This window comes from Notamacropus eugenii, chromosome 3 (genome assembly GCF_028372415.1).
Source record: "Notamacropus eugenii isolate mMacEug1 chromosome 3, mMacEug1.pri_v2, whole genome shotgun sequence".
Classification (NCBI taxonomy): Eukaryota; Metazoa; Chordata; class Mammalia; order Diprotodontia; family Macropodidae; genus Notamacropus; species Notamacropus eugenii.
Window position 1 is genome coordinate 248229957 of NC_092874.1, and position 27084 is coordinate 248257040.

The following is a 27084-nucleotide window of genomic DNA, read 5'->3' on the forward strand; positions in this document are numbered from 1 at the left end:
TTTTACAGAACAAATCCTTTTATTAAGGGGATTTGTTCTGTGGTTTAGGTTCAGTCAACTTGAGGACCTAGAGGGTCACATGTGGCCTCAAGGTTGGAGGTTCTCCATCCATGGCCCACACTGTGGGAACCATGTAGAGTATGGAAGAGTCAAGATGAGAGATGAGGACAAAGATTTCATAGTGTAGGAGGAAAGAAACATGCAGACCCACAATGGGATAAGGAATTAAGTGTCAGGGAGGCAAATATATTAAATCAGTACTGGGATTCCTAACAATAGTGCTTAAGGAAAAAAACTCATCTGATTGGTACTGTGAGTTGGCAGGAACTTGAACTGACCCTCTAAGCAGTAGGATAGGGAATTTAGAGTTTATCAGAAAGGGGGGTTTAACTAGTGATATCCTAAAGGTGCTTTAATAAGAGTTTATTTTTTGTATTTTGTTGTTGTTCAGTTATTTCAGTCATGTCTCACTTTCCGTGACCCCATTTGGGGGTTTCTTGGCAAAGATACTGGAGTGGTTTGCTGTTTCCTTCTCCAGTTCATTTTACAGATGGAGAAACTGAGGCAAACAAGATTAAGTGACTTGCCCAGGGTCACCCAGCTACTAAGTGTCTGAGAACAGATTTGAACTCAAGAAGATGAGTCTCCCTGACTCCAAGCCTGGCACTCTATCCACTTTAATAAGCTTGCTCTGTGTTTAATGCTTATTGTTAACCTAATGCTTGGAGGGGTAATAAAATGTCTAGTACCAAATTTAAAATGAGCCACCTCTGAATGTTCTAAGGGCTTAACCTATTATTGTTGAGGAGTCTTTAGAAATGAATCTGGTCAGTGAGAGGCAAGACCTGCACAAAGCAATGGGTCATCTTTGTTGCTGGTGACTCTAAGAATGTTTGAAAGACTAAAGGATGGTGATTAAAGTTGTATAAACCTAAAATATCTCAACTTTTATAGAGAAGCAGAGATGGAGTTGGGGGAAGGGGGGACTATGCAGCATAGCTGGATATGATACATTATTAAAATCTAAGCATATTAATTCTCCACAAGGGGACTTGTTTTTATTTTTATACTAAATAAACCAGAACACAAATCTCTAACTTATTCAAGTATTGTTTAGCATCTATAAGATTGGTTCCAATCTATGAATAGTGCAGAAAAATATATGTAAATGTGTGCAGTTTTTGAATTTTACTGATATGCTTCTGGCCAAATATGATGGAAATAATCTCCCTTTCTACATCATTACCATGGAAGAATACCAAACAAGCAGGGAGATACTTTTCCTAAGAGTGGGCTTTTTCTCTCACTACATGTGTAACTTTGGCAATTGGAGAGGGGTATTTAAATCCAGCTCTCCTGAGAGCTGGAACACAAACAGTTCAAAGAAAAGAAGCTGGATGTGGATTATTTACATCAAATGGTTATCAAATCCTCACAAAATGTTTCTGACACTTTTCTTAAAGGCTTTAGACAATTTGTTCTGTGTTCCTCTCCCCTTGCTCTCCACCCTCTTCCTCTTTTATGTGGCTGTTCATTCGTTTGCAGTCATGTCTGACTCTTTATGATCCCACTTGGGATTTTCTTGGCAGAGATACTAGAAATACTACAGAGATACTAGAATGGTTTGCCATTTCCTCCTCCAGTTAATTTTACAGATGAGGAAACTGAGGCAAACAGGATTAAATGACTTGCCCACAAAGCTAGTAAGTGTCTGAGGCCAGATTTGAACTCAGGAAGAGGAGTCTTTCTGGATCCAAGCTTGGCACTCTATCCACTGAGTCACCTAGCTGCCCTTCCAACTTTATAGTTCCCTTTAATAAAAATAATAATAAAAGCACTTATGTAGCACAATTATATACCACTTACTATTTGCTAAACTCTTCACAAATATCTTATTAGATCCTTCTAGCAACACTGGGAGATAGGGGCTATTATTATCCCCATTTTACAGTTGAAGAAACTGAGGCAAACAGAGCTCAAATGACTTGCTCACAGTCACACAGCTAATAAATATATAAGGCTGGATTGAAACTCAGGTCTTCTTGACTCTAGGGCCAGAATTCTATCTATTGTACCACCTCACTGACAACTAGCTGTTTCAAGGTCCATAGATCTCTCTTGGATAGTTTTGGTACTAGCTCAAGGATATCATCATCATCATCTTCATCTTCATCATTATCATCATCATCATCGTTATCATCATCGTTATTATGCAGAGACTGTGGGACAACAGTAGTATTTTTTGATGAATTTCAAGATCAACAATACATTTCTTTACTGTGATAGCTTCTTTCAGATCCTGTGAGCTCAGATTTATATAGGTCTCAAATATCCTTTTTTCCCTTCCCTTACCTGTCTGTCCCTCTCCCACCATTTGTCGGGAAGAGATCCCTCCACTATATGTTGTAACCACCACTGAATAGAGGCCACCAGGCTTGAGGGAGTGGAAACTGTAGCCACTGGTCTCACTGGACACACTCTCATTTTTAATAACAACATTTTCATGAATTAGTAGGACTTGGTAGAATTCAACATCTCCTTGTGCTTTGGTCCAGTTGGTGAATAAACTATTGGTTGTCCCTTGATTGAACACATTCAAGCCAGTCACCTGAGCAGGCACTGAAACAAAAGAAAATATTCCACAAAACAAAGAGAAGACAAAATAAATGTTAGTCACCCCCAAGGAAATCGAGTAACAACAAAAAAAGTGAGTCAAAATTGGAGACAAACTTCAAAGTGCTAAAAATAAATTCTTTGCTCTAGACTCCTAGCTTCACTTCCTGTAGCATATGGAAAGCCAGATCTGGCACAGAAGGCTCTTCTCCTTCTGAATGTTGCTTATATTAGGTGAAATCAAAATGATTTAAGATTCAAAAGCTAGAATGCACATGTCTTAGAAGTGATCTTAAATTCCAAAGAGAACTCAAGTAATGAAAGGCTACCCCCCTGGAGCAAAACCTCCATAGTCCAACCACCCAATCCAATCTAAAGAAGCATTTATTAGGAACTTGCTATCTACAAAGCATTGTAGAAGACACAAAGACAAAACAGAAAACAATCCTGGCTCTCAAGGAATTAATATAATAATTAATATAATCTTTTTGACAGTATACAACACATAAACAGCTAAGCATAGACATGAGGATTTAAATAGAGAGTGATATTTCTTCTCATTTCTTTTCATATTATAATCGCACATTATAATGGTTATGAACCAAAGTGAATGAGGTTCTCCCCATATGAAATTGGGAGAGCTCTCTTCATTTAAAAGATTATTGTGTTTCGTTTTTTTAAACAATTGAGGTTAAGTGACTTGCCTAGGGTCACACAGCTAGTGAGTGTTTGAGGTCAAATTTGAACTCAGGTTCTCCTCACTCCAAGGCCAATGCTCCATACACTGAGTCATCTTGCTGCCCCCAGGAATTATTGTTTATATCAACAACTTATGGTGTGATGGCAAATATTTCTTTGGCATGTGTGTTGCCATTCTAGGCCATATCTCAAAGAGAGTTGACAGTTATCATGGGCTCATAACATCTCCCCAATTCTGTGTCCCCATTCTATTAATTAGCACCTATGAATAAATACCCTTCCCACATGAGATGGAAGGGGATTGGCATCTTGGCACACTCCTTTCCAAAGATAAGGAGCCTTGGTAGAAGTGTTTATAAAAGTATTACCACTGTGTAATGGTACAGTGGCACAAAGATTTTTTTAAAATTCCAGACTCTTCCTCAAGTAAGCAATCTGGACCTATACTTCCAAAGTGAATATCTATACATTTGATAGAATTTAACCTATTTAATTTATACAATAGCAAAACCTGAATTCAAATCCATAGCCTCTCTGAGTTTGTTTCCTCATCTGTAAAAATGAATAGGTTGAAGTAGAGGATCTCCAAGGTCCCTTATAGTGCTAAATCTGTGATCCTATGAACTAAGGATGGAAGGAATCTTGATGAATTTCTTTTCTTTTTTCTTTTTGGCTCAAGCAACTACAGTTCAACTCCAAGGCAGAGTCTACCTTAGGCTCTTGAAAGTTTTTGAGCAAGAATGAACTTTTTACATTGGATAGTAAAACTCTTTCATTGAATAGATGAGGATACTGGGTCCTGTAGAGAATAAATTATTTATTTCAGGTTACACAGTTATTTTGTGACAAAACCAGTGCTAGAGATGATGAACATAGAACCACAGAACTGGAAAGAACTTTATTGGCACTGTCCAGTCCCCTTGTATCTGATTGACAATGCCTTCTACACCATTTCCAACAAGTGGTCATCCAAGTTTTACCTGAAGACCTCCAGTGAGGGGAAACTCATTGTCTCTTGAGGCAGTTTATTTCACTATTGAATAGCTATAATTCCTAGAAAAAAAATTTTTACATCAAGACTAAATTTGACTGAGGTAAAGTGGAGTGAGCAGAATTAGGGGAACAATTTATACAGAAGACAAACTACTTTGAAAGACTTAAGAACTCTGATCAATATCAATAACCAATCAGGATTTCAGAGGGCTAATGATGGAACATGACATCTGCCTCTTGGAAGAGAGATGCATATTGAGGTGTATACACACATATAATATATACATATATGATATAACCAATTCAGGAGTTAGTTTTGCTTTACCACACATGTTTGTAATGGGTTTTGATTTTCTTGTTTTCTCACTGAGTGTTTGGGGAGAGAAGGGGAAGATGGAAGGGAGAGAATGCAGACCTAAAAATCAAATAAAACCAAATTAAATTAAAAAGACCAAATTTGCCTTTTTGCAACTTCTATTAGTAGCTCCTGAAAATGACATTTGTTGGGATTCAGTCATTTTTTCAGTCATGTCTGTCTCTTTGTTATTCCATTTGGGGTTTTCTTGGCAGAGATACTGGAGTGGTTTGCCATTTCCTTCTCCAGCTGATTTTACGGATGAGAAAACCGAGGCAAATGCAATTAAGTGACTTGCCCAGGGTCACACAGCTAATAAGTGTCTGAGGTTGGATTTGAACTTAGAAAGATGAGTCTTCTAATTCCAGACCTGGTGCTGTATCCACTGCTCCACCTAGCTGCTCAGTAATTACCTTTGGAACCAAATAAAAGCCTAGTGTCTATTCCACATGAAAACTGTAATGCCCCCCTAAATCTTCTCTTTTCCAGGCTAAACAACCCAGGTTCCTTCAACTGATTCTCACATGACACAATTTAAAGTCTCTTCACCACCCTGATTGCTGTCCTCTAGCTAATTAATACTCTCCTAAAAGATGGTATCTGGAACCCTGCACTTTGGCAAAAGAGTTCTGATCAGGATAGGCTATAGTAAGGTCACCTTCTTGGACCTAGACACTGGCTGTGATATCCCTCCATTGACTGACATTGACCTGCAATCCTCAAATCTTTATAAGATGAACTTCTGCCTCGTATTGCTTCACAAATAGGATATCTAATTGGCATATAGCACATACATCATTGGGCTTTAGATTCCTTAAAGGCAAAAAAAAAAAAATGTGGGTTCTTTTGTTTTCTCCGAATTAAACTAAAATATATTGGAGAAAAATACCTGTCCTTCCTTCTACCCAGGTTGAATTTCTCAAATCTCCACTGATGCTGGTGACTGTAGCAACATACTTTCTTCCAGGTACCAGGTCTGTGAAAGTAAATTCTTTGGCTTCTTTGGATAATGGTTTGTGGATGAATGTGACATCCTTGTCTGCTAGTGAAATGGTGTATATGTCCCATTCTGCTACAGGGGTTAGCCACATGATGCTCAGAGAGGATTCATTGGCATGCTTTACTCGGAGCTGCACAACTGGCTGGGGGGCTGTGGAAAAAGCAAAGGAGAACCACATTGGTGAGTGGCATGCATGAAATGATGAGTATACTCAATGACTGATGAGAACATGACAGGATACCCAAACCTGTACACTGTTCTCTTCCATCTACAAGAATATTCCAATTCAGCAAGCTAGTATGAGGTTGGTTTTAAAAGCAAAAGCCTAAGCTTTTGTTGTTGTTCAGTCACTTAAGTCATTTTGTACACTTGTGACCCCATTTCAGGTTTTCTTAGCAGAGAAATTGGAGTGGTTTGCCGTTTCCTTCCCTAAAATTCATTTTACCGAGGAGGAAACTGAGGCAAACAGGGTGAAGTGACTTGCCCAGGGTCACACAGCAAGTTACTACCTGAAGTTAGACTTGAACACAGGAAGATGATTCTTTTTAATTCCAATCTTGGCACTCTATCCACTATACTACGTATAGATAGAAACGTAGAATTTATACCTAAGTCATACACATTTGTTATCCAAATATAGCTAGGATACTTCAACCTACATTATATATTTGGATGTGGCCTTTAGGAAAAATCTGTGAAGTAAGTCAATATGCTAAAATGTTCTTTTTATCCTTTGGATTTCTAAGTCATCTGGTTGGAGGTGGGGGGTGATAGGGTACCACAAACTGTATTGATCCTTGTCCTGCAAAATATTGAAAATAACTGAACAGCCTTACATAGTGGGCATCAGAAAGGATGACTGGCACCCAAGTAGTTGCCCCTATCATCTTGCCACTCTTTTCAGAAGGTCATGAAATCAATGAACTTTTTCCAATTCTTTCCTTTTGCCTGGGCCTGATTTAAGAAATCTGATAATTTTTCATTGCATTCAATGTTTGGAGAACTTCCCCGTCATTGCTTACTTGTTCGACCTTGGCAGCGAGTAGTGTTCTTTAAGCCTCCACTCTCAACAGTGACCTCTACCTCATACTGTCTTCCAGGTATGAGCCCTAGGTCATGGAAGTCAAAGACCTTTGCATCTTTCCCCACAGTAGTGTTGAGTAGCACTGAAGAACCATTGAACAGCACAATGCGATACAATTCCCAGTCTCCAGTAGGAGGCACCCAACCAACTCTTAGGGATCTCATCCAACCATTACTGATTGGCTTCAACTTTGTAACTTTCTCAGGAACTGAAATATGAAAGAAGAAAAAAAATAAGTAGGGAATCCATTTAGACGAGGGAGAAAGGTAGAAAACATTAGAGAAATAATTTAAAATCTGACTCTTAATGTGCTTTCCTCCTGTTACTGGTTTGTAAGCCAATGTAGAATAGCTCTCCATACAGAAAATTCCTCATTTTGGAAAATTTAATGCTTAAGAAACTTATTTGTTATCAACTCTAGTAACTGAATATGCAAATGATCTGTATTATTTAGGGGTGGAGTCTGTAGTGACTGCTTTTACCCATGCAGATCTCTGACTTAATAGGTAAGTACTAGGGAGTTGATTGAGGCACACAAAGGTTAGTAGTGGCTTGGTCAGATGATGTCTGAACACAGATCTGAACCCATGTCTACCTAATTCTAAGTCCTAAACTCTAGGAGAATATTACTGCAACGTTGCTTATGTGAATCTAGTGAAATGGATGTTTATTACTGATCAAATGTTGGCCCCTGAAACCATACCGACATTTCTAGCATGGGTACTTTGTCAAAGATGGCATCTTATAGAGGAGATGCTGAATGCTTGTGGCCATTAAAAGTTCTTTCCTTCTTGACTTCCAGGGCTATTCAATAATTTATTGAAAGCACTGCAGCAGTCAACCTTGATGTCCCTGTTCATTATCCCATCTCCAGTAGTGAGGAGTTGACATTGCTAAATATGTACAATTTTTAAAAAGCCAATTAATTATACAAAGGCCACATCTTCACAACCAGAAGGAACAAGAAATTACCTTGATAATTCAAGACCCAAACCAGTTTTCTTAAATTATTCAGCTAGATGATATAATCTTCCACTTTTCTCTGAGCTATAAGATCTAGCTTAAATATATTCTTTTTATGGCATGGAGAATGAACTTACATTTCAAAATAGCAACCTGGTCTGACTAAAAAAAAAATAGGTAATCAAATTCCATTCTTGAAGTTCAAAGTTTACCTGTTCTTGCCATTGCTGTTTTCTGAGCAGAGAGTTCACCACTGATGGTAGAGACAGTAACCTGATACAGGCGTCCTGGAGTCAAGCCCTTGAAGCGGGCTTCAGTCACCCAGGCTTCTATAGTTCTGAGTTCTTGAACATTCCCTTGATGAGACAATGTGATATTATAATAGTCCAGGTTTCCTGGCGGTCTTTTCCATTTGACTTTGAGAGAATTACAGCTATCTTCATTAGTCACCATCAGATTTGAGACTTCCACTGGGGCTAGCAAGAATGAAGAAAACCGAAAGGTTTTAAGTTAGTTTTTTAGGGTTTATATTTTATCTATCTAATTAGCAGTTATCTGTCTAATTATTTTATTGTAAAAACAAAGATGACACATGATTATATAATAGTTCAAAGAGATGTATTTTATTCTCATGCTTGCACATGTGGGATGCATTTAATAAATATCTGCTAATGCTTCACTCTTATAGAGAAAATCTTACTTAATCTACTGAGAGTTAGGTTTGAAAAATAAACTATGTATTTTTGAATTCATTCATGAGTCTGACAGCTGTGATGTCATTTTACCAGAGCAATATGGTGAAATTTCACAGTTGCTCTTTCCTCCATTTTGAATCTCTGGTATACTTTTGGACCTAACTAATGTCTTAAAATCAAAAGAGATACAAATTGGGAGAATAATTTCATCATGGTTTGCCAAATGGACAGGGATTTCCAGCTACCTGGTCCTCTTGATGTATAGAAATAACTTTTAAGACTTGTGTTACATTTTATATAGAGATCATTAACTTTGATGCCTTGAGTTTGTGCACTTTGGATCCAAGACTATGTCAAGAGAGCACAAGCTTTGGCTGGTCCTTCCAATTTGAAAGTTCAAGCATGAGTTTGGCCATGAACTCTAAGCCTGTCATCTGAAAACCATCCCTCCTAAATTCCCACAGGCTCATAACCAGGTTGGACACACTGTGATAATTTTTTTTTGGTCACAACAATATGCTTAAAGTCTGTCTTATCAGTTCACAAAGGGCTTGAGATCAGAGTCTGTATTTGGGAGGATATGGGAAGGTCCACTATAAGCCTTTGATTAGAATCTTGAAGGGATCTGGATATTCTGAGAGACTGAAGTGAGAAGGTAGAACATTCCTAGGCAAAGTCTAGGAGTTCGGAAGGGGGATATAATGTATAGGGAACAGCAATAAGCTAGCTTTCAGTTGAGGAAGAATAATAGGAATTCATTCTGTGCTTCAGAAATATTAATTTGGCAGGTATGTGAAGGACAGATGAGAAAGGGGAGAGACTGGAGCATTGGGGGAACTTAATGAAAGAGTGGCACTTAAAAATTTTTGTTGATTGAGAGAATTTGGGGTCCTCTAGTAGCATTTGTCAATTACATTCTGTCCTGTGGTATCCTTCCTAAGTTGATTCATCAGAGAATGTCATCCCACCTTCTTGGTATGAGTTTTTGAGTAGCCTGGGTGGACTTACCTGTCCTGATTAATTTAGATTTGTAGTTCCAAAGCCCCGCTGCTTCAGTTACAATTGTGAGGTTGTAGACATGGCCTGGGGTCAGTCCATGAAAAGTGTGTGTAGTAACATGCTTTTCTACAGTGATGTCATGAACTGTTCTCCCCTTATCCAGTAACATCACCCTGTATTGATCCACATTCCCAGAACCTGAGGACCAGGAAACCTGGAGAGTATCAGTCTTGGTGGAGGCTTGGATAGCTTTCACTGGGAATGGTACTGGTGGAATAAAAGGCAAAGGGTCAGAAATCATCATTTCCAAGTACAATACATATATATATATACATACATACAGAACATGCATTCATCTGTGCTTGCCTGTGATCTCAACTGTGCAACGTTATAGAGTAACTGAATAATTTAGGAATTTCAGTGAGAAAGCAGCACTTAAGAGTCGGGACACTGGCATGAATTTCATCTGTAACACTAGCTTTATGCCTATGGAACTTCAGTTTCCACATCTGCAAAATGGGGATAATAATATTTGCACTATACACTTCATAGTTATTCAGTGGAATTCATTTTGTGAATCTTAGAGTACTATAGAAATGTGAATTTTTCATTTTGTTAATAAACCTTGCTATAATAAGACACGAAACTACTTTATAAATGAAACCACCTCCTTATGTATGTTTATCAAGAGCTAACTCTTGGATGGGGTCGAGGAAAGATCTGCCTTACATTGAAATCTTTTCTATATAAAATTGTGTTAACATATACTCAAGTACTCAAATGGATTTATGATCTTATTGATTTGAAAGTTCCTTCCAACAAAATGGATCACAACTCATTCATGCTGATTCATTTTCTGCAATTCTTGTCTATGTCTTCCCATAAATGTGCCATGCTAGAGGCCTTCCTTGATTTTTCCTTATATTGCAAGGGTACCAGTGGGGTACCCTGCTGTCTATTTTTCATCCCTCACACTTGCTACATGACCAATCTACCTTTTCTTCCTGTCACACCATTAATTCCTTGATGACATGGTTTACTCCTATTTTCCTTCAAAGTTATTCATTGTTCATGTATTTCAGCCTGCTGTGTGCCCTCCCACTACCATCTGTGTGATATTCACTTATCATTCTTCAGAGACTATTAAATTCTATATTTTAGAGCCTTACAGTAATACTATTGGAATGTTGGTATGAGAAAACATGGGCCTTTGCTTTCTTGGGAAGTTTGGAGTCAGTAGAGTGGATTTGCAATGTCTCAAGGACAGTTCAGTCCTAGCTCCTCTTCTTGTTCAAATATGTGAACAGCACTTTGTCCAGCTATACTTTTTACCCCAGATACACATATTGACGGACAAGCTCTATAGGTTAACCACCTGAAGGAATTTTGTACTCTAGGTAATAGTTAGTCTTCATCTACTTGGTCTCTCCTGTGTGGATGAGCAGGTCAATCTCTTGAGTGGTTAGAGATGTCTTCTAGGAGACTCTGCAAAGCTTGTGGACTTGATGTAATCACATCAATGTCACACTGAAACACACATATATCTGGAGGACCTCCAAATCTATTAGAAATTCTTCTTCAACTTGGATTCTGTACTGAAACTCTTCCATCAAAGTGGCAAATATTTGGACACTTCCCCATTTTATGACTTGTCTTACTCTTTATGATTAGGAAGTCATTGAACAAGGTCATTTATATTTTATGTCTTCTAAGGGTTCTTAGATGATTTTAATGTATGTCTTTATGGGAGCTACCTTGCTGAAAAAAAATGATCTTTAGAGTGGCATTTTACTTTAGCAAACCACATTATTTTCACTCAATAAATAATAATTATAATGTTATATTCATTACTCTTTCATTAAATTGTGAAATGTAAAAGATGTGGCCTACTAGTGAGTATTGCTCATAAAAGCACCTTTTCTCCTCAGAGAGGATGCCTTTGATTTGGTATAAATAAATTTCATAAATATTTTCTCCAAATGGGAAGTAGGCATGTGTCAGTGAGTAATTATCAATGTTCTCTCAGTTGATTTTTTGATTTTTTTGAGGGTCAGAGATCTTTTTTTTATTTTACACATTTTATATTCTCCCCTCTTTTAAATACTCTGTATCTAATCTCTGGAGGCCTTTATAATTGTCTTGTGTCCAGCTCAAATCTCTTATATGTATACTTTGTTCCTTTAAAGTACATTTTTCTATTTGCCCTTTAAGGACATCCAGGACTGTGATAGAGGATTCAAATACAGGGGTTTCACCAATTCTTGATGGAGAAAACAATTTGTTTGAATGATTTTCCAAATATTTTCTGTTTTTCTTCTGTTCATTGTCTATCCATCTTCATCTTTTAAGTCTTTTTTCAGTTGGATGTATTGCTAAGATTTCCTGAACTGTTTTACTCCACTTCTCACTGCTCTGTGAGATGATACTGCTCAGAATCATCTGTTCTCCTCCTTCATAAGATTTTGCATATGAGTTTACATTCTATCTTGGTGTTGCCCTTCGCAGCCATCTCTTTTTGGCAAGTAAGTCAAAGTGTCAAAATGTTTGCTTACTGAGGTACTTTCTGAGATCTTTTGATCTCCTTTACTACTGCAATTAGTTTATACTGGCTAATTTTTAAAAATAAGACGATTATAATTATTGTCAATGTGATTTTGTTTCCAATTCCCAATTCTGATTGTCAATTATTTGTTTTAATAGTTCCAGATTGAGTTATTTCAATTGTATGCCATGTATTTTTCTCATTTATATATATTTCTTCCTTTTTACTAACTGTGATATTAACTCTGACAAGATAATGGTCTGACTGTACCCGAACAAGTAATTCAAAGATCTCTCCTACATCAGCAACAAGTCCTTTCCCGACTGTCAAAATATAATCTATTTCACTCTTTATGGTATTATTTTGTACTTATCATGTCCAAAGTCTACCAATTATTTTCCTAAAGAAAACACTGATGATTCAAAGATATGAGGTATCTGTAGAAACTACAAGTCCTTGGTGTCTCTCATCTTCCTGAATCCTGCTTTCCCATGTATTTCTCCCCATCTTTTTCTTCCCTTGCATTAAAGTAACAAAATTGTTGGAATTTGTTGGTTTAATTTGGAATGTCTTGTAATGATCTTGTAGTGATTTTTAGCAAGGAATAATGATGCATAAGATTCTTGCAAATATCAATCATTAGTTTTGCAATTTATGATGACCAAATATCCCATGAAACAATGTTGTTGTTGCCTTTGAGTTTATGATAAAAAAAAAACATAGGTGGAAGAGTATGTAGAGTGATGGATGAATGGATGGGGATGCATTGGGATAAGGGCTTTGGGTAGGTATCAATTAGTCTAGTTTGACCAGGTAGACAGCATAGAGCTGGTTAATTTGAGATAAAGCTGGAAAAATAAAGCAGTCCCAAAATGTTGAGGAAATCACTTAAAAGAACTTGGAGACTTAAATGACAAAATTCTAGCTCTTAAAAGCTTCTGGGAGCCCTTGGAAGTCAACTCTTTGGAGAACATCAACAACTTCTGCCAACTCCTTTGTCTCTCCAAGGAGCACCTAATAACCACCCTTCCATTTGGCTTCAACTTACTTCTTTCTTTAGGTTTCATTTATGGCAAAAATGATAAGATTGATAGGATTCACCTCTTCTTACGGTATGTCTATTGGACAAAGGGCTGACATGTAGCATACCACCATACCAATTGTTTATGAATGGCCCAAGACATCCAGAAGTGGAAAGGGTCATCTAGGACTAAAGGCCATTTTGTAATTTTTCTTTGTTTTATGGGTCTCCATGGCTAAAGAATTCATTGATAAATGACCGATCTATTGGTAATACACCTTTCCTTAATTGCTTGGTTAGTCTGTAGAATAAAGATTCCTTTTAATGATGAGGCCATACTTCAAGTTTTCTTAGGATTGTAGAACCTGCCAGAGATTATGCCCTGCTGGTATGACCGTTAAAAATCCATGATCACTTCCAGGAGATTGACAGAAGCATCATAGTAAGACTTTGGGGTAATGTGCTAGATGGTTCCTACTTATGCCCACTATAACTATCACTCAGCTAGACTAACCATTCATATAGACTACTATTTTTCTGTCATTTGAATAGCAGCAATTTAGGTCTTTATGGCGATGGCTGAAATTTTTTTTGTATGTTATATGTGAACATGCTAAAAAAAATTTTTTTTAAAACACAGCAAGTACTACAAGAAGCCTTCTAAAGTCACAATCATAAATGTAGTAAGAAATCATTTTTATAGGAAATATCCAGCTGAGGAATAGTTATGGAAGGCAGGAAGAAATAGGAACTGGAAGAAAGGGGAAGAAGGAATAAAGTAGGGGAAATTGGAGAAGGAAAAAAAGTGGAATGAGGGAAAAATAAATGGAGAGAAAAAAAGAAAAAAGAAAGAGGTCATTACAATAGAAAGTATAAGAATACCAACAACGACTTCCTCAAGTTTGACCAGTATCTTGGTTCCCAACTGCTAATCAAATAACAGGGGAAAGAATGGAATTCAGGGAACCTCACACCAAGTTAATGTCAGGCAAAAATGAGTAAAGGAAGAAAATAATTTAAAATAAATGCATTCCAGAGTAAAAATTCAGAAAGTAATGTTGATCAACAAAATCCTTTTTTCATATAAGATAATAGAGTTGGTCAGCAACTTAGAGATTGTTCATTTAAATCCATTTTATAGATGAAAAAAAATTATAACTCTAGAGAAGTTACTAGATTTGGACGAGGACATAGAGTAAAATGAGACTAGAACTCAGTCCTTTCAACTCAGAGATTATTTTTCATGACCCCAGACTACTTTGCAAGTGATATTGGGGGAAGTCACTTAACCTCTGCCTCAGTTTCCTCATTTGTAAAATGGGATCAAAAATACCATCTCCCTCCCAAAGTTTTTGCTTGGACCAGAAGCCAAGATAATATTGACTTTTCAAACATATGAGATTGGATATTGTAACAAAGAGCATGTGTTTTGGGGAAAAGATACCCAACCAGGATTTTGGAGATGTTAAATTTGAAACATCAGTGGAGGTTCCCTAGGCAATTGGAGATAAAAGGTTGGATTTTGGGAGAAAGGTCAGCACTAGGGCCATAGGTCATACTAAGTGGAAGGATGACCATGTACAATATGTTTAAATTTTCTTTTGCCTCAGCTACCTCTTCTGTAAATAATAGGAATGGCTTGGATGACCTCTCTCACTCCTACCAACTCTAATGTTCCATGATTCCAAATGCTTAGTATTTAATAATATGTAGAGAAGTCTTACCAGTGGATCCATTGATATGAACTGCAGAGCTGCTTTTATTTCCAGAAATAGCTTGAATGGCAAAAGAGTATTTGCTACCAGCAGTAAGGTTGACAAATGTGTTTTCATTTTGTAAAGTACTTTCTGGAATTACAGTCCCCTGGATCTTCTGGTTCTTGTCATTGAACAACTGTAGGTCATATGAATCAACCTTTCCCAAAGATGGGGTCCACCAAACGTGCAAGCTTGTGGAAGTGGTCTTGTCCATATCAACTTCAAACCTTGTGGGAGGTAAAGGGGCTGTGAAGAAAGTGGCATAAAAGAGACTGAAATTCAGAGGGTTGTGCCAATGTAGTCGGGGTTCTTAACCTGGGGTCTGTGAATAGGCTTTTAAAACATTATTATATTTATAAATTATATTATTATATAATTATATAAATTATTATAAATTATATAAATATAAATTATTATTATATTATAAAACATAATTATATTTCAATTATATAATTGCTTTCCTTCGTAACTCTATGTATTTTATTTTATGCATCTGAAAACATGGGCAACCAGGTACTACAGTGGAAAGCATGTGAGGCCCGGAATCAGGAAGACTCATCTTCCTGTGATCAAATCTGGCCACAGGCCCTTATTAGCTGATGACCTTGGTCAAATCACTTCATTCTTAACTCAGTTTCCTCATCTGTAAAATGAGCAAGAGAAGAAATCATTCCAGTCATCTTTGCTAAGAAAACCCTAAATGGGGTCATGAAGATTTGGACATGACTAAAAGACAACTGAACACACACACACACACACACACACACACACACACACACACATTCTGAGAAGAAATAGGTTTTGCCAGAATGCCAGAAGAGTCCATGACACCAAAAAGATTAAGTTCCTGCATTGCAGGAACTCTCTGCCTTACAATCGAGATTTATTTGCAGTGGGCATTATGATATGGTGGAAAGAGCTTTGGTGATAGAAGCCTTGGGTTGAAAACTGGTTTATCTGTATCTGTGAAAATTTGGGCAAATCCACTTTCACCAAACTGGGCCTCAATTTCTTCTTCTATGAACAAGCTGTTTGGGCTAGATAATCTCTAAGGTCCTTAGATTGTTAAATTTTATCAACTCCTATGCCACCTTTCAAATGTCAGTAACCAGAACAAATGTGCTACTTCATTAAAACATTGATATAAACATCCATCATGGAAATATATATTTCTTCAAATATTCAGAAAACTCTATGCACTTCATCAGTGACAGCATTCCCTCTACCAACACAAGTTCTATGCTCACTTATGTCCCCAAACATTAATTACCTGGTGATCAATCCTTTGATGATATGCCTCTCTAAACTTAGCAAGTGTGGGCCTCAGAAAAAAGATATACAAGCTGATGTTTGGAGTCTTTCCATTTTTCTTAGACCTGGCAAATCATACAAATTGTTGGCATGGACTGGAAAAACTCAAGGTCACTCCACACCATGATGTGGTACTCAGAATAGGGCTGTTAGAAGAAGACATAAATTGGTATAATAAAACATTTTATTTGGCTCTTTGTAGCTATGCCTTTGGACTTCCAACTGATGAAAAAGTTTTATATTTCTTTGTCCTGAAGAATAATTATGTCTTTGTTTCTCTGTCTCTTTCTCTCCATCTCTCTCACTCTCTCTCTCTCTCTCTCTCTCTGTATTCCCCCATCCCCTCCTAGTGTTTAACACAGTGCTTGAAGTATAGTAAATACTTATTAAATGTTTGTTGATTGTCTTAAATGATTTTCACTCAAGTCCAAGACTGTCCACACGAGGCCAAATATCTTGATAAGCCCTGAAAAACTTGGTTAAAAGTTTGATTTTTTTTTTGCTTACTTAATGAGAAACATTCAACATTAAGAAATTTATGTATGTTTTAAGTAGAATTTCTCCCATCACAGCAGCCAGTTTTTATCTCAGCATTTGGTGTCATGTAAACATAGCCAAAGAGAGCAATACTGCAGCTAAAGAGTCTTCATCATCTGGCCACAAGCCCAATCTGTATTCATGCACCAACAACATATGATCCAGGTTATCTAACAACATATAAGCTCTGAACTTCGGTCTAGGGAATGAGATATAGGGGACTTTCATCCCTGTCCTTAAGTACCTCAATATAAGAGGAAGGTTGGAAAAGAACAGCGAGAGACAGAATAGGGAAACAGTATAGCAAAGCATGAATGTTTTTCATTTAGTCCAACGTTCCAGAGCTCTGAAACAATTTTGGGAACCCCGGCCCCCTCTTCTATAGAGTAGAGTCCCCAGATTGGCCAGTTGTCCATCTAAGTGAGTTGACTGAACTATTATGGAACCCCCAAGAGGTTTAATGCTAACTCAATATGGATTGGTTCCGTGGAAGCTTTAATAGTTGTTCAATGACATTTAGCGAATACTTTCCATAAAAGAGAACTCTAGTGGTGCTGTGGAGATGTCAGAGAAATAAACGATGCCAGTCAAAGCAGGACAGAGATGCATAACACCATATTCTCGCACAGGTTTGGGGTTCCAAAAGTTTGGAGAGCACCTGATAAGGGTATCCTAGTCATGAAGGGCCCACCAGAGCAGATGTAGCTGTCTTGTTCTATTGAGATAGAAAAGGGTCTGTCTTAGTTCTTAGAATACAGTGTGAATTGGAATTACAGCCTATCCACAAGGAAATTCTAGGAATCTTGGAAAAGAGTCTGCTGCAGTCTAAAGATAACTAAAGATAAAGTGACATTGTGTTCAAAATAGTTGTATTTTATTTTTAAGAATTTTTTTTTTTTGGGAAAGGCAACATGGTGTACTAGATAGGTAACTATCCTTAGAATTATAAAGAACAGTTCAAGTCTTGCCTCACTTTCTGGGCAAAACAATTAAGGTCTGAGTACTCTCAGGCAATCTTTAAGACTATAAGTTACAGAGCTAGTATTAACCTACATTGGGGGAAGTCTGCTTTATTAATGAAATTAGAACTCTAGAATCTATCCCTGTGGTTTTGGAGTGATTTATGATAAAGCAAATGGAAGTGCGACTTAGTGGCTGAGGAGTGGACCTCAAAGGCAAGAATATGTAGTTTCACGTCTTGCCTTTGACACATACAGGCTGTATGACCCTGGGCAGGTCCTCTCACTTGTGAGCTGTAGGCAATCCTCTAAGTTTCTAAGGTGTAGAGCAGGGGTAGGTAGAGGGATGGTCCTTTATTAATGAAACCACAGGTTTTTCCCCTGTCCCTAGTCTACTGTTTTTGTTTAGTTTTAAAATTTTTTTATTTGTTTAATTTCTTAAATTATATTTATTTTATGCTGAACTTAAGAAATAAAACAAGTATTTCCATAACATAGTAAAATAAAAAAAATGATTGTACATGAAACTGGAAATCTATTTTGTACAACTTGCTATTCCTTGTAAATATATAATAAAGTTTTCATGTAACTTTCTTTTTTTCTCCTTTTTTCTTCTCCTTCCCCTTTCCCCAGATGACTACCCAAATATGTGCATATACACATACACACACACACACATATATATAATGTATACATACATATGTAAAATACATATAATGTATACATACATATGTAAAATACATACATATGTATTTCTCTAGCTGCAGATAGCATCTTCCTTCATATGTCCTTTGTAGTTAATTTGGGAATTTTCTTTTAATGCTTACTCTCCCCTACATCTCCTGAACCCTCAGAGAAAAACACCAAGATAATTTTATGATCAGGTCTACCTCACTGCTGAATTTATAGCTAATGCATTCAGCTGTGAGACATTTCATGCCTCATCCTAATGAGTAGATAACACTTGGTCGACAAGTAAAGTTACATAGCATTTCATTGTTGTCAGTCTCTGAAAATTAGCCACAAAAGTGCCAGGTGATCGATGATGGATGAACCCAAGCCTAAAGAAATGAACTGACATTCTTAAAGCAATAGTGAAATGAACTGACTTTAGACAAATTCTGAAGGGCCTGCTCAAGCTGGTCCCTGTCCCATTTCATCTGTTGTATTATTCTAATTCCCCATCCAAGAGAGCAAAAAATCCTCAAGTGAATAATAAAAAAAAAAAGAAACCCAAAAACTTTCCTCTGAATCACTGAGATATTTCAGATCAAAACATTCAATCCTCCTCTCTACATCATTTTGAATTATCTTGAGGATTGTTTCAATTTTTCCCATCCTAGATTTTTTTTTTTAAGAAGCCTTAATAAAATATGATCAGCTCATTCCCAGGGGAAAGCTTTCTAACTGGTAGAACTAAATCAGAAGCTTCTGAGAGGATTCTTTATTCTCTTTGTAAATAAGCAATTTTCTTTAGTAGCATTGAGGGACAGTGGGAACATTGTCGGATCTAGACTTCAAGGACTTGGGCTCATAACTTAGGTCTGCTACTTACTTATTCCTTATGGAATCTGGGATAAGCCATTGAATTTCTATAGGCATCTACACTATTCCTCATCTATAAAAGGAGGAGGTTGGAGTGACTGGCTTCTGAGATGTCTTCCAACTCTACGATCCCATTTACTTTTAAGATAGGAGGTTGTAACATCAACAACACAATATGTTTGCCTCAGTTTCCTCCTCTGTAAAATAGAATGACAATAATAGCTCCTGTCTCCCAGGGTTGTTGTGAGGATCAAAGGAGACAGTATTTATAAAGTACCTGGTACATAGTAATAGTACTATTTTACAGAGGAGGAAACCGAGGCAAACAGGTTGAGTGATTTGTCTAGGGTCACACAGCTAGTCTGTGTCAGAAGAGGCTGGAAACCAGGTATTCCTAGCTTCCTGGTTGGCTTTCTACTCACTCACTATGACACATTCCATTTACCTTATCATAAATAATCACCCAGAACCCAAATTATTGATGTCAAAATTCATAAAGAAACACATAATTTTCACTCATTTTTATTGGTAGCTTTTGTTTTTATATCGTTTTCATTTGCAAATTACACTTATCTCTTCCTCACCTAACCATCCCTCCTAACAAAGATTTTTAAAAGAAATAGAGGGGGAAAAGTAAGGAAGAATACAAATTTTGAATTTGTGTTTAAATTCTGATAGTCCCCTAAATTCTCATTCTTGCCTCAAGACCAAGATGAGTTGATTTTCATTAGCATTTCAAAGGGAATCAGTAAAATTCTAACTAAAGATAAGTTGAGAAAAGGCTTGGTATCCAGACAACATTTTCTGCCTGATCTGCAAAATATGAGATTCTGTCATTAAGTTTTAAGGTGTTTTAAACCAAAATGGGTTGCGTGCCTAGAAGGTGAAGTTCAAATATGCACACTTTATCTAATCGATCTGGGCCAGAAAACAAAACACTAAGTCCTTTGTATATCCGCTGGAACAAAGAAACAATGGGACTGGGAGGTGCCTGAGCAGAGAGAAGCCTGGCTGGAAACAAACACTTAAAAAACCATTTATATTGAGATAAAATTCTCTGCTGGCAACCACCCAAGCCTGGTACAGTAAAGAAGGCAAATATTTTTTTGGACAAGCATTTTTAATGTGAAATCTACTTAAGATCTATAAACACTTCAGTAATGTGTTTCATGGGGCTGTTACTTTTCTTTCTATTCAGGAATGGTCATTTACTTTATTCAATATAAATTAATGTTATTTTAAAAGTTAGTTCCATGCTTGAGATATACTCAAAAGACGGATCACACAAAATTGGAAAAGCCCCACTCTACCTATGTAATTCATATAGATGGATGGATAGATATGGGTTAACACCACAAATTTGTACCTCTTTTAGTTCCATCATAACACACCTCTGTGCATCATAACCAGTGAAATATTTCAGGATAAAAGAACTGTCAAAGTCCATAAATTGAAACTTTTATCTCGAACAAAATATGTACATGATTCATTAGCCAGCAATTTTGTGCATCTTTGCTTCCAGACACAACAGGAAACAGTGATGCCAATCATACCAGATCCTTTGATATTGACTATACTGGTAAAAAGGAAGTACCAAAAATCTCACAAGTAAGCTTGATCATCCAATTTTCCTGTCTTAAGAGGAAAAGATGTTTGGTGAAAGTCCAGCTCCAAAATGAACTCGCCTTAAGTCACACTTTTAAAAAAAGGAAGTCACATAATGAAATATTTATTTCCTTTTTTGCCATAGAATTGATTTTGAAAATATCAAGATCAGTAGATAAGAGAATTTCAAGGACATTTTGAACGCAAAATGACCAATATTTATTTTGAAAATATGTCCCACCGTCCTGGGGAAAATGCAATCATGTACGGATTTTTGTACCAAGAGCTTTTTTCTCCCCAAAAGTATCATGATTCAATATCCCTTATTCATTCTCCAAAAAAAAAAAAATGCTTCTTATACTTATGGAGGATTTGTCTATGAGATGATCTCTTCTATATAACAAAAAAAAAAATGTCTATCTAGTTAAAAAGTATCAAATTGGTTGGACTGATGTAGTCAAAAAGGCTGATGAACTTGAATGAATTGCTTACTTTTCTCTTAGTTTTGTGGGTATCAGATCAACATAGCCTACATGAAGAAGACATTGCCAATTAATCAAATCCTATGGCTTCAAAAAAAGGTCAGCGAGGTGGCACAATGAATAGAATGCCGGATCTGGAGTCAGGAAGACTTATCTTTGTGAGTTCAAATCCAACCTCAGACACTTGCTAGCTGTGTGACCCCGGGCGAGTCACTTAACTTTGATTGTTTCAGTTTCTCCATCTGTAAAATGAGTTGGAGAAGGAAATGGCAAGCCGCTACAGTATCTTTGCTAAGAAAATCCCAAATGGGGTTGCAAAGAGTCTGACATGACTGAAAAACAATTGAACAACAATGTAACTTCAAAAATCTTAATGTATCTACCTTCAGAATCTCTTCTGTTCATCTCCTTCTTTTTATGTTATCCCCTTTCAAATCCCAAGGGGATTCAAAATGATTCAGTTCTAAATCCATTGATTTTTTAAAGTGATTTGTATCATCCTCCTCCCAAGATAGTGCTACCAAAATAATCATCCCAAAATGCTACTTTGTAACTGTTACTTGAAAAAATTTTGAGAGTCTCTCATTTTTGACAACATAAAATTTAACTGGAATTCAATCTCTTCTGGTCTCTCTCCCATTCACTTTGCTTATCTACATTTGCTCTACTCATTGCTTCCCATATGAATTATGTGTATTCTTTGAATCTTTACTTATGTTTACTTTTACCTAGGATATATGCTTCATTCCCTTTATTACATAATTCCAATATTTTTTTTCAAAGCTCAGTTAAATTTTTACCTCTTTTGCAAACTGTCCCTTAATTCTGAGGGATTATCCCAGATCTCAGTGATCACTTTGTCCTCTGAACTTCTGACCACACCTTGGTCTATGCCATTGATTTTGCACTTAGTATATTTTTAAATTTGTCTTTTACATTTGTGTCTTAGTTATCCAGCTAGATTTTAAAGCTACATTGCACAGAAATCTCTTTGTATCCCTACTGTCCAAGATAGTGCTCTCTATAGAGTAGACACTCCATAAATGTTTGTTGTTAACTCTTTTGACTTGGGATCATATCTTATGACCTTTTGAATTATATAGCTTAATAATAAATATCCCTCTTTCTATGGAAACTCTCCATAAGGGCCTGGCATATCAGTATGATGAATGTTGTAATGGTATAGGGTGAATAGGAAACTTTATTATAAACAAGAGAAAGAAAAAACAGAAACATGTTCACAAAGACAACTAATTAGCTGAAGTCTGCAACACAAAAACCTGATTCACTTGCCATGCAGTTCTCTGATTCAATATTTGAAAAGATGTTGTGAGTCAACATCTCTACAAACTCACAACTAGGATGTGCTTGATTTTCATATTCTAAGGGCAAAAAGTTGCCAGTACTGAGGAGTAGGTGGGTGGCAAACTCTTATTTTTCAGGCAAACTCTTTATTCTTGGCTAATGTAACATGTCTTGAATAACATGGGAAGACAGAAAAAGAGAATCCTCTTATACATAAAGATCCAGTGTTTATGGGAGCAACTGTTCACAAGTTTAATACAGAATGATAGATTGGATGATCCAATGGTCAGTTCAATTTCATCATTAAGATGATTGTAATTCATGATTTTAGCAGTCTTGCTGACTTAATTAGCTCGACTGCTACTGCACTTTTTTGTTCTCATCCTTTAATCATGCAGAGATAGAGGTATCCCTCCTCCTCACTAAATCAAATTGTTCTATTTATATACATAATACCATTCTTTCCTATCCCTTCTAGGAAGACATCCTTTTTCTTTCATGAATCTTCATCCATTAGCTTTTTCTGCAAAGATATTCAGAATTTTCTAATTTTAAAATAAAGACAAAACTGAGAAACTTTTTCTTCTAGAGCGTCTCTACCATATATTTCTCGCTTCCCCTTTACAGCAAAATTTCTGGAAAAATTCTAGTCAACACATTCTTTCTTCATCCCTCCTTCCACTGAAGCCATTTTCTCAAAAGTCACCAAAGATCTAATCACCAAATCCAATGGTCTTTTTTCAGTCCTAATCCTTGATCTCCTTGCAGCAGCAGCTGACCATCTTCTTATTCTGTATACTTTTTCCTATCCCATTACTCTGAAGACACTAAATTCTCCTTGTTTTTTGTTTTTTTGTTTTGTTTTTTACTAATTTTACTACTTCTCTCTATTTCTTTCTCATCTTATCTCTTGGGTGTGCCTCCAAATGCTTTTGGTGGCACAATTCTTTTATCTAATCACAATCTCCGATCCTGGCAGAGGTGTGCTGGAGCCAGCTCAAAGCAGCTCCCAAGCGCTAATTATTAATTTTCAGTGTGATCATTTATGCTTTGAAAACCACAAAGGCTACAAACCAGGGCTTAATTTATTGCTTTTTTGATTTCTAGACTTAAGAAAGCAAGACTTGGAAAAAATGTTAATGGAAATTCAACATAAATATATTTGGGGGTGGGGGTGGGGAGAACTGGTTGTAAAATGTTTACCAGCACATCCCTGAATCACGACCTTTCCTCTTAGGTCTATTTCCTACATCTCTAACTCCTTACAAGATAATTTCACTCATATGTGCCATCAACATCTCAGCTCAACATGTTGAAAATTGAGCTTATTGTTTTTTCACCTAAACCTGATCCTCATTTTGGTTTCACTAATATTTTTAATCTGACCACTTTTACCCATTCTCTCACTTGCTAGATCTTGTTGCTATCTCTGACTTTTCTCTTTAACTCACCTCTCACACCCAACGAGTTACCAAAGTACCATTGATTCTACTTCTGCTGTATCTCTCACATTTCTATCTGTTCCCTCCTCTGTCCCAATGGCCATTATCCCAGCATGGACCCTTATTACCATCTGCCTTGCAGATGCCCCCCCCCCCCCAAAAGCCCAGAAACAACTTCATTTCACAAATATTTAACTCTTGTTAAATACAAAGGCACAGTAGCAAAAGGAAATACTTTTTTAGTGTAGAAGCTGATTTTCACTGTATTGCAGAATAAAATGGTTGAAGGTTATAAACAATGAAATTCAATGAAGGGAAAAAAACAAGCCTGCAGAAAGCTGGGCACACATAAGATCCAACTAAGCCAGATCGTCCTGACAACATTTGGAGATGCACTGGAAGGACAACAAATAGGGATGAAATGGAACAGATGTGTCTGTATGTCTGTAGTGATCTATTTTCATCACTGACAGCAGTGAAACCCTGCCACATTTGGACGCAATGCCTCAGTGAGTGCACCGTGAAAGTGGAAACACTTAATATGATGAAGTAAGGAAGAACAGATAGATACAATCAAATAGAAGCAGGAAAAAAATCCACATTTGAGTCAACACAATTTTAAAGGTACTCAAGGACCAATTTTTCAAATATCTCAAAGAAGGGAAGATTCCAAAAGAATGACTAAACTGTGTAAGTGACTAAGAACATTTCAGAGAATTCGAAGTGGAATTAATTTGAATATTCAAACATCAAGGAGCAAACTGAATCAGCAATCACAGAGCCAGCATGGTGTAGACTAGGCAGACCTGGTTTCAAATCCTGCCTCAGGCATGTACTAGCTGTGTGACCCTGAGTTAGTCAACTAACTCCCCTGTTTCTCCATTTCCTTATCTCTGTAATGGGGCTTTTGGACTCTATAACCTCTACAATGCCTTCCTGCTCTATATCTATGATTTGATGATTATATGTATGATCATATGCTTTTATGATCAATAGAATTCCAAATATTGCCTATAAGTTTTTGATCTCCAAGGACATTCCTATGACTTTTAGATTAATCTAGACTAAGTAGATGCAAACTTAGAGGACGCTTAAGGTTTCATGTGGGCAGCTACATGGCATAGTGGATAGAGCATTGGGACTGGAGCCAAGACGCCTTGGGTTTAAATCCAGCCTGAGACACTTAGGAGCCATGTGATCCTAGGTGAGTCACTAAATGAGCTGGAGAAGAAAATGGCAAACCCCTCTAGTATCTTTGCCAAGAAAGCCCCAAATTAAGAACCAGACATGACTGAACAACAATGCAAAATGTACGTAATTATATTTCTCTCTTTGTTTTTTTAAATGCAATTTTAAAACAACAAATAATTAGAAAGCAATTTTGACAGTCCAATGTTGATTATGAAAGCATTCTAGCCAGGTTAGATCTGACTCTTGTTGGCTATTAGAATAGAAGTCTTAGATATATTAATAGGTTGATATCAAATCCTTAATTGGGGGGGGGAGAGAGACAGAGAGACAGAGAGAGACAGAGATGAGAGAGAGACGAGAGAGAGAGAGAGAGAGAGAGAGAGAGAGAGAGAGAGAGAGAGAGAGAGAGAGAGAGAGAGAAGAGAGAATGTCAATAGACATACTTCGTAATTAGGCTCTTCCATGCCCCCAGTTTTCAAATTAAAAATGGAGTTAGGTATTTTGAGAAAACTGAACTAATTTGACCTTTTTTATCCACTTGTTCAGAGCATCATGTTCAGAGCATTCAGAGTTTGAATCAAAATGGATGTCTTTGGCCATCCAATCTAACCCATACCTGGGAAAAAATTCCCTCTACAACATATTCAACAGTCAAACAGATTTATCCTAAAGATCTTCAATGAGAAAAAAAATCCTACCTCCTAAAAGGCTGTCCATTGTACTTTTGAGTAGCTCTAATCATTAGGAAGCCTTTCCTTCTATCAAGTCTAAATTTGCTGCTTTGCAAAGTGCATTTATTTTTCTAGTGCTTGTCTGGTCTGATCTGCTCTTGGTACCAAAATGAATAATTCTAACTCCTCTTCCATGTAATAGCCCCTAAATACTTGGAAGCCAGCTACAGTTTCACTTTCTAACTCTTTTTCTTCAAAACTAACCATCACCAGATTCTTCACCCTGTAGGCATAGTGGAAAGAGTGCTGCGGTTAGAATACTTTTGTTGGAATCATAAAACCTCAGTTTGAATTCCAGCTCTGCCAATGTGACCTTGGATAAGTGGGAAAGAGAAGGCAGAAGAGAACAAGAATTTGTTAAATACCTTCTATGTGCCATGTGCTTAAATATCAAACTTACTGGATACTAGTATCCTTATCTGTAATATGAGGAGGTTGGACTCTAAGGTCCCTTCACACTCTAGGTTTATGAAACTATGATATAATGAATTGCTCATCACATGAGATGCACTTGAGGACCTTTACCACTCTGGACACTTTCTGACTCATCAATGTCCTTCTTAAAGTGTGACACTTAGAGATGAATACATTGTTCAAGATGTGGGCAAACCACAGTGGGTTTTCATATTCTTATTCCTAAATATGTTGGCTCTTAAAGCTAGCCAAGATTATATAAGATTTCATGGATGCTGTCTTACACTGTTGACTTGACCAATGGTTAGGCATGCCTTCAGTACTTAAAGAAATTAATTCAGGCTGTTCATTCAAAGGTTAAATACTGAAGCTGAAGCTTAAATACTTTAGCCACATAATGAGAAGATAGACTCATTGGAAAAGGCTCCAATATTGGGAAAGATTAAAAGGAAAAGGGGATGGCAGAGGATGAGATGGATAGTGTCATGGAAACAATAAACATGAACTTAGACTTCTAGAGACAGTGGAGAATAAATAGAAAGACCCAGCATGCTATGGTCCATGGGGTCATGAAGAGTCAGACACAAGTGAATGACGGAACCACAGCAAAACCTTCACCTGCACTTAAAATTTTTTTTCTAACAAATGTGTTTTACCTTGATCTCTTTTAAATGTTACTTAATTTGGTCCAATTTTCTCTCCTATCAAGATCTTTTCAAATCTTGACTCTGTTATTCTTCCTGTCATCTTCAAATATGATAAAACAGGTAATCTGTATCTTTATTCAAGTCATTGATAAAAATGTTAAATAGCACAGGACTGAGCACAGATCCCTGGGACA

At 36.9% G+C, this 27084-nt stretch overlaps 1 protein-coding gene across 2 annotated transcripts in view; it reads right to left on the reverse strand.

Moving 5' to 3' along the window:
- Positions 1 to 27084, reverse strand: part of PTPRB (protein tyrosine phosphatase receptor type B) — a 155695-nt gene that overhangs the window by 66827 nt on the left and 61784 nt on the right. For both annotated transcript variants that reach the window (XM_072655372.1, XM_072655373.1), the window contains 6 exons: positions 14689 to 14967; positions 9411 to 9668; positions 7920 to 8183; positions 6683 to 6952; positions 5550 to 5810; positions 2353 to 2619 (listed from right to left, as the gene is read on the reverse strand). In XM_072655372.1, the coding sequence (XP_072511473.1) occupies positions 2353 to 2619; positions 5550 to 5810; positions 6683 to 6952; positions 7920 to 8183; positions 9411 to 9668; positions 14689 to 14967 (1599 nt within the window). The remainder of the gene's footprint in view (positions 1 to 2352; positions 2620 to 5549; positions 5811 to 6682; positions 6953 to 7919; positions 8184 to 9410; positions 9669 to 14688; positions 14968 to 27084) is intronic.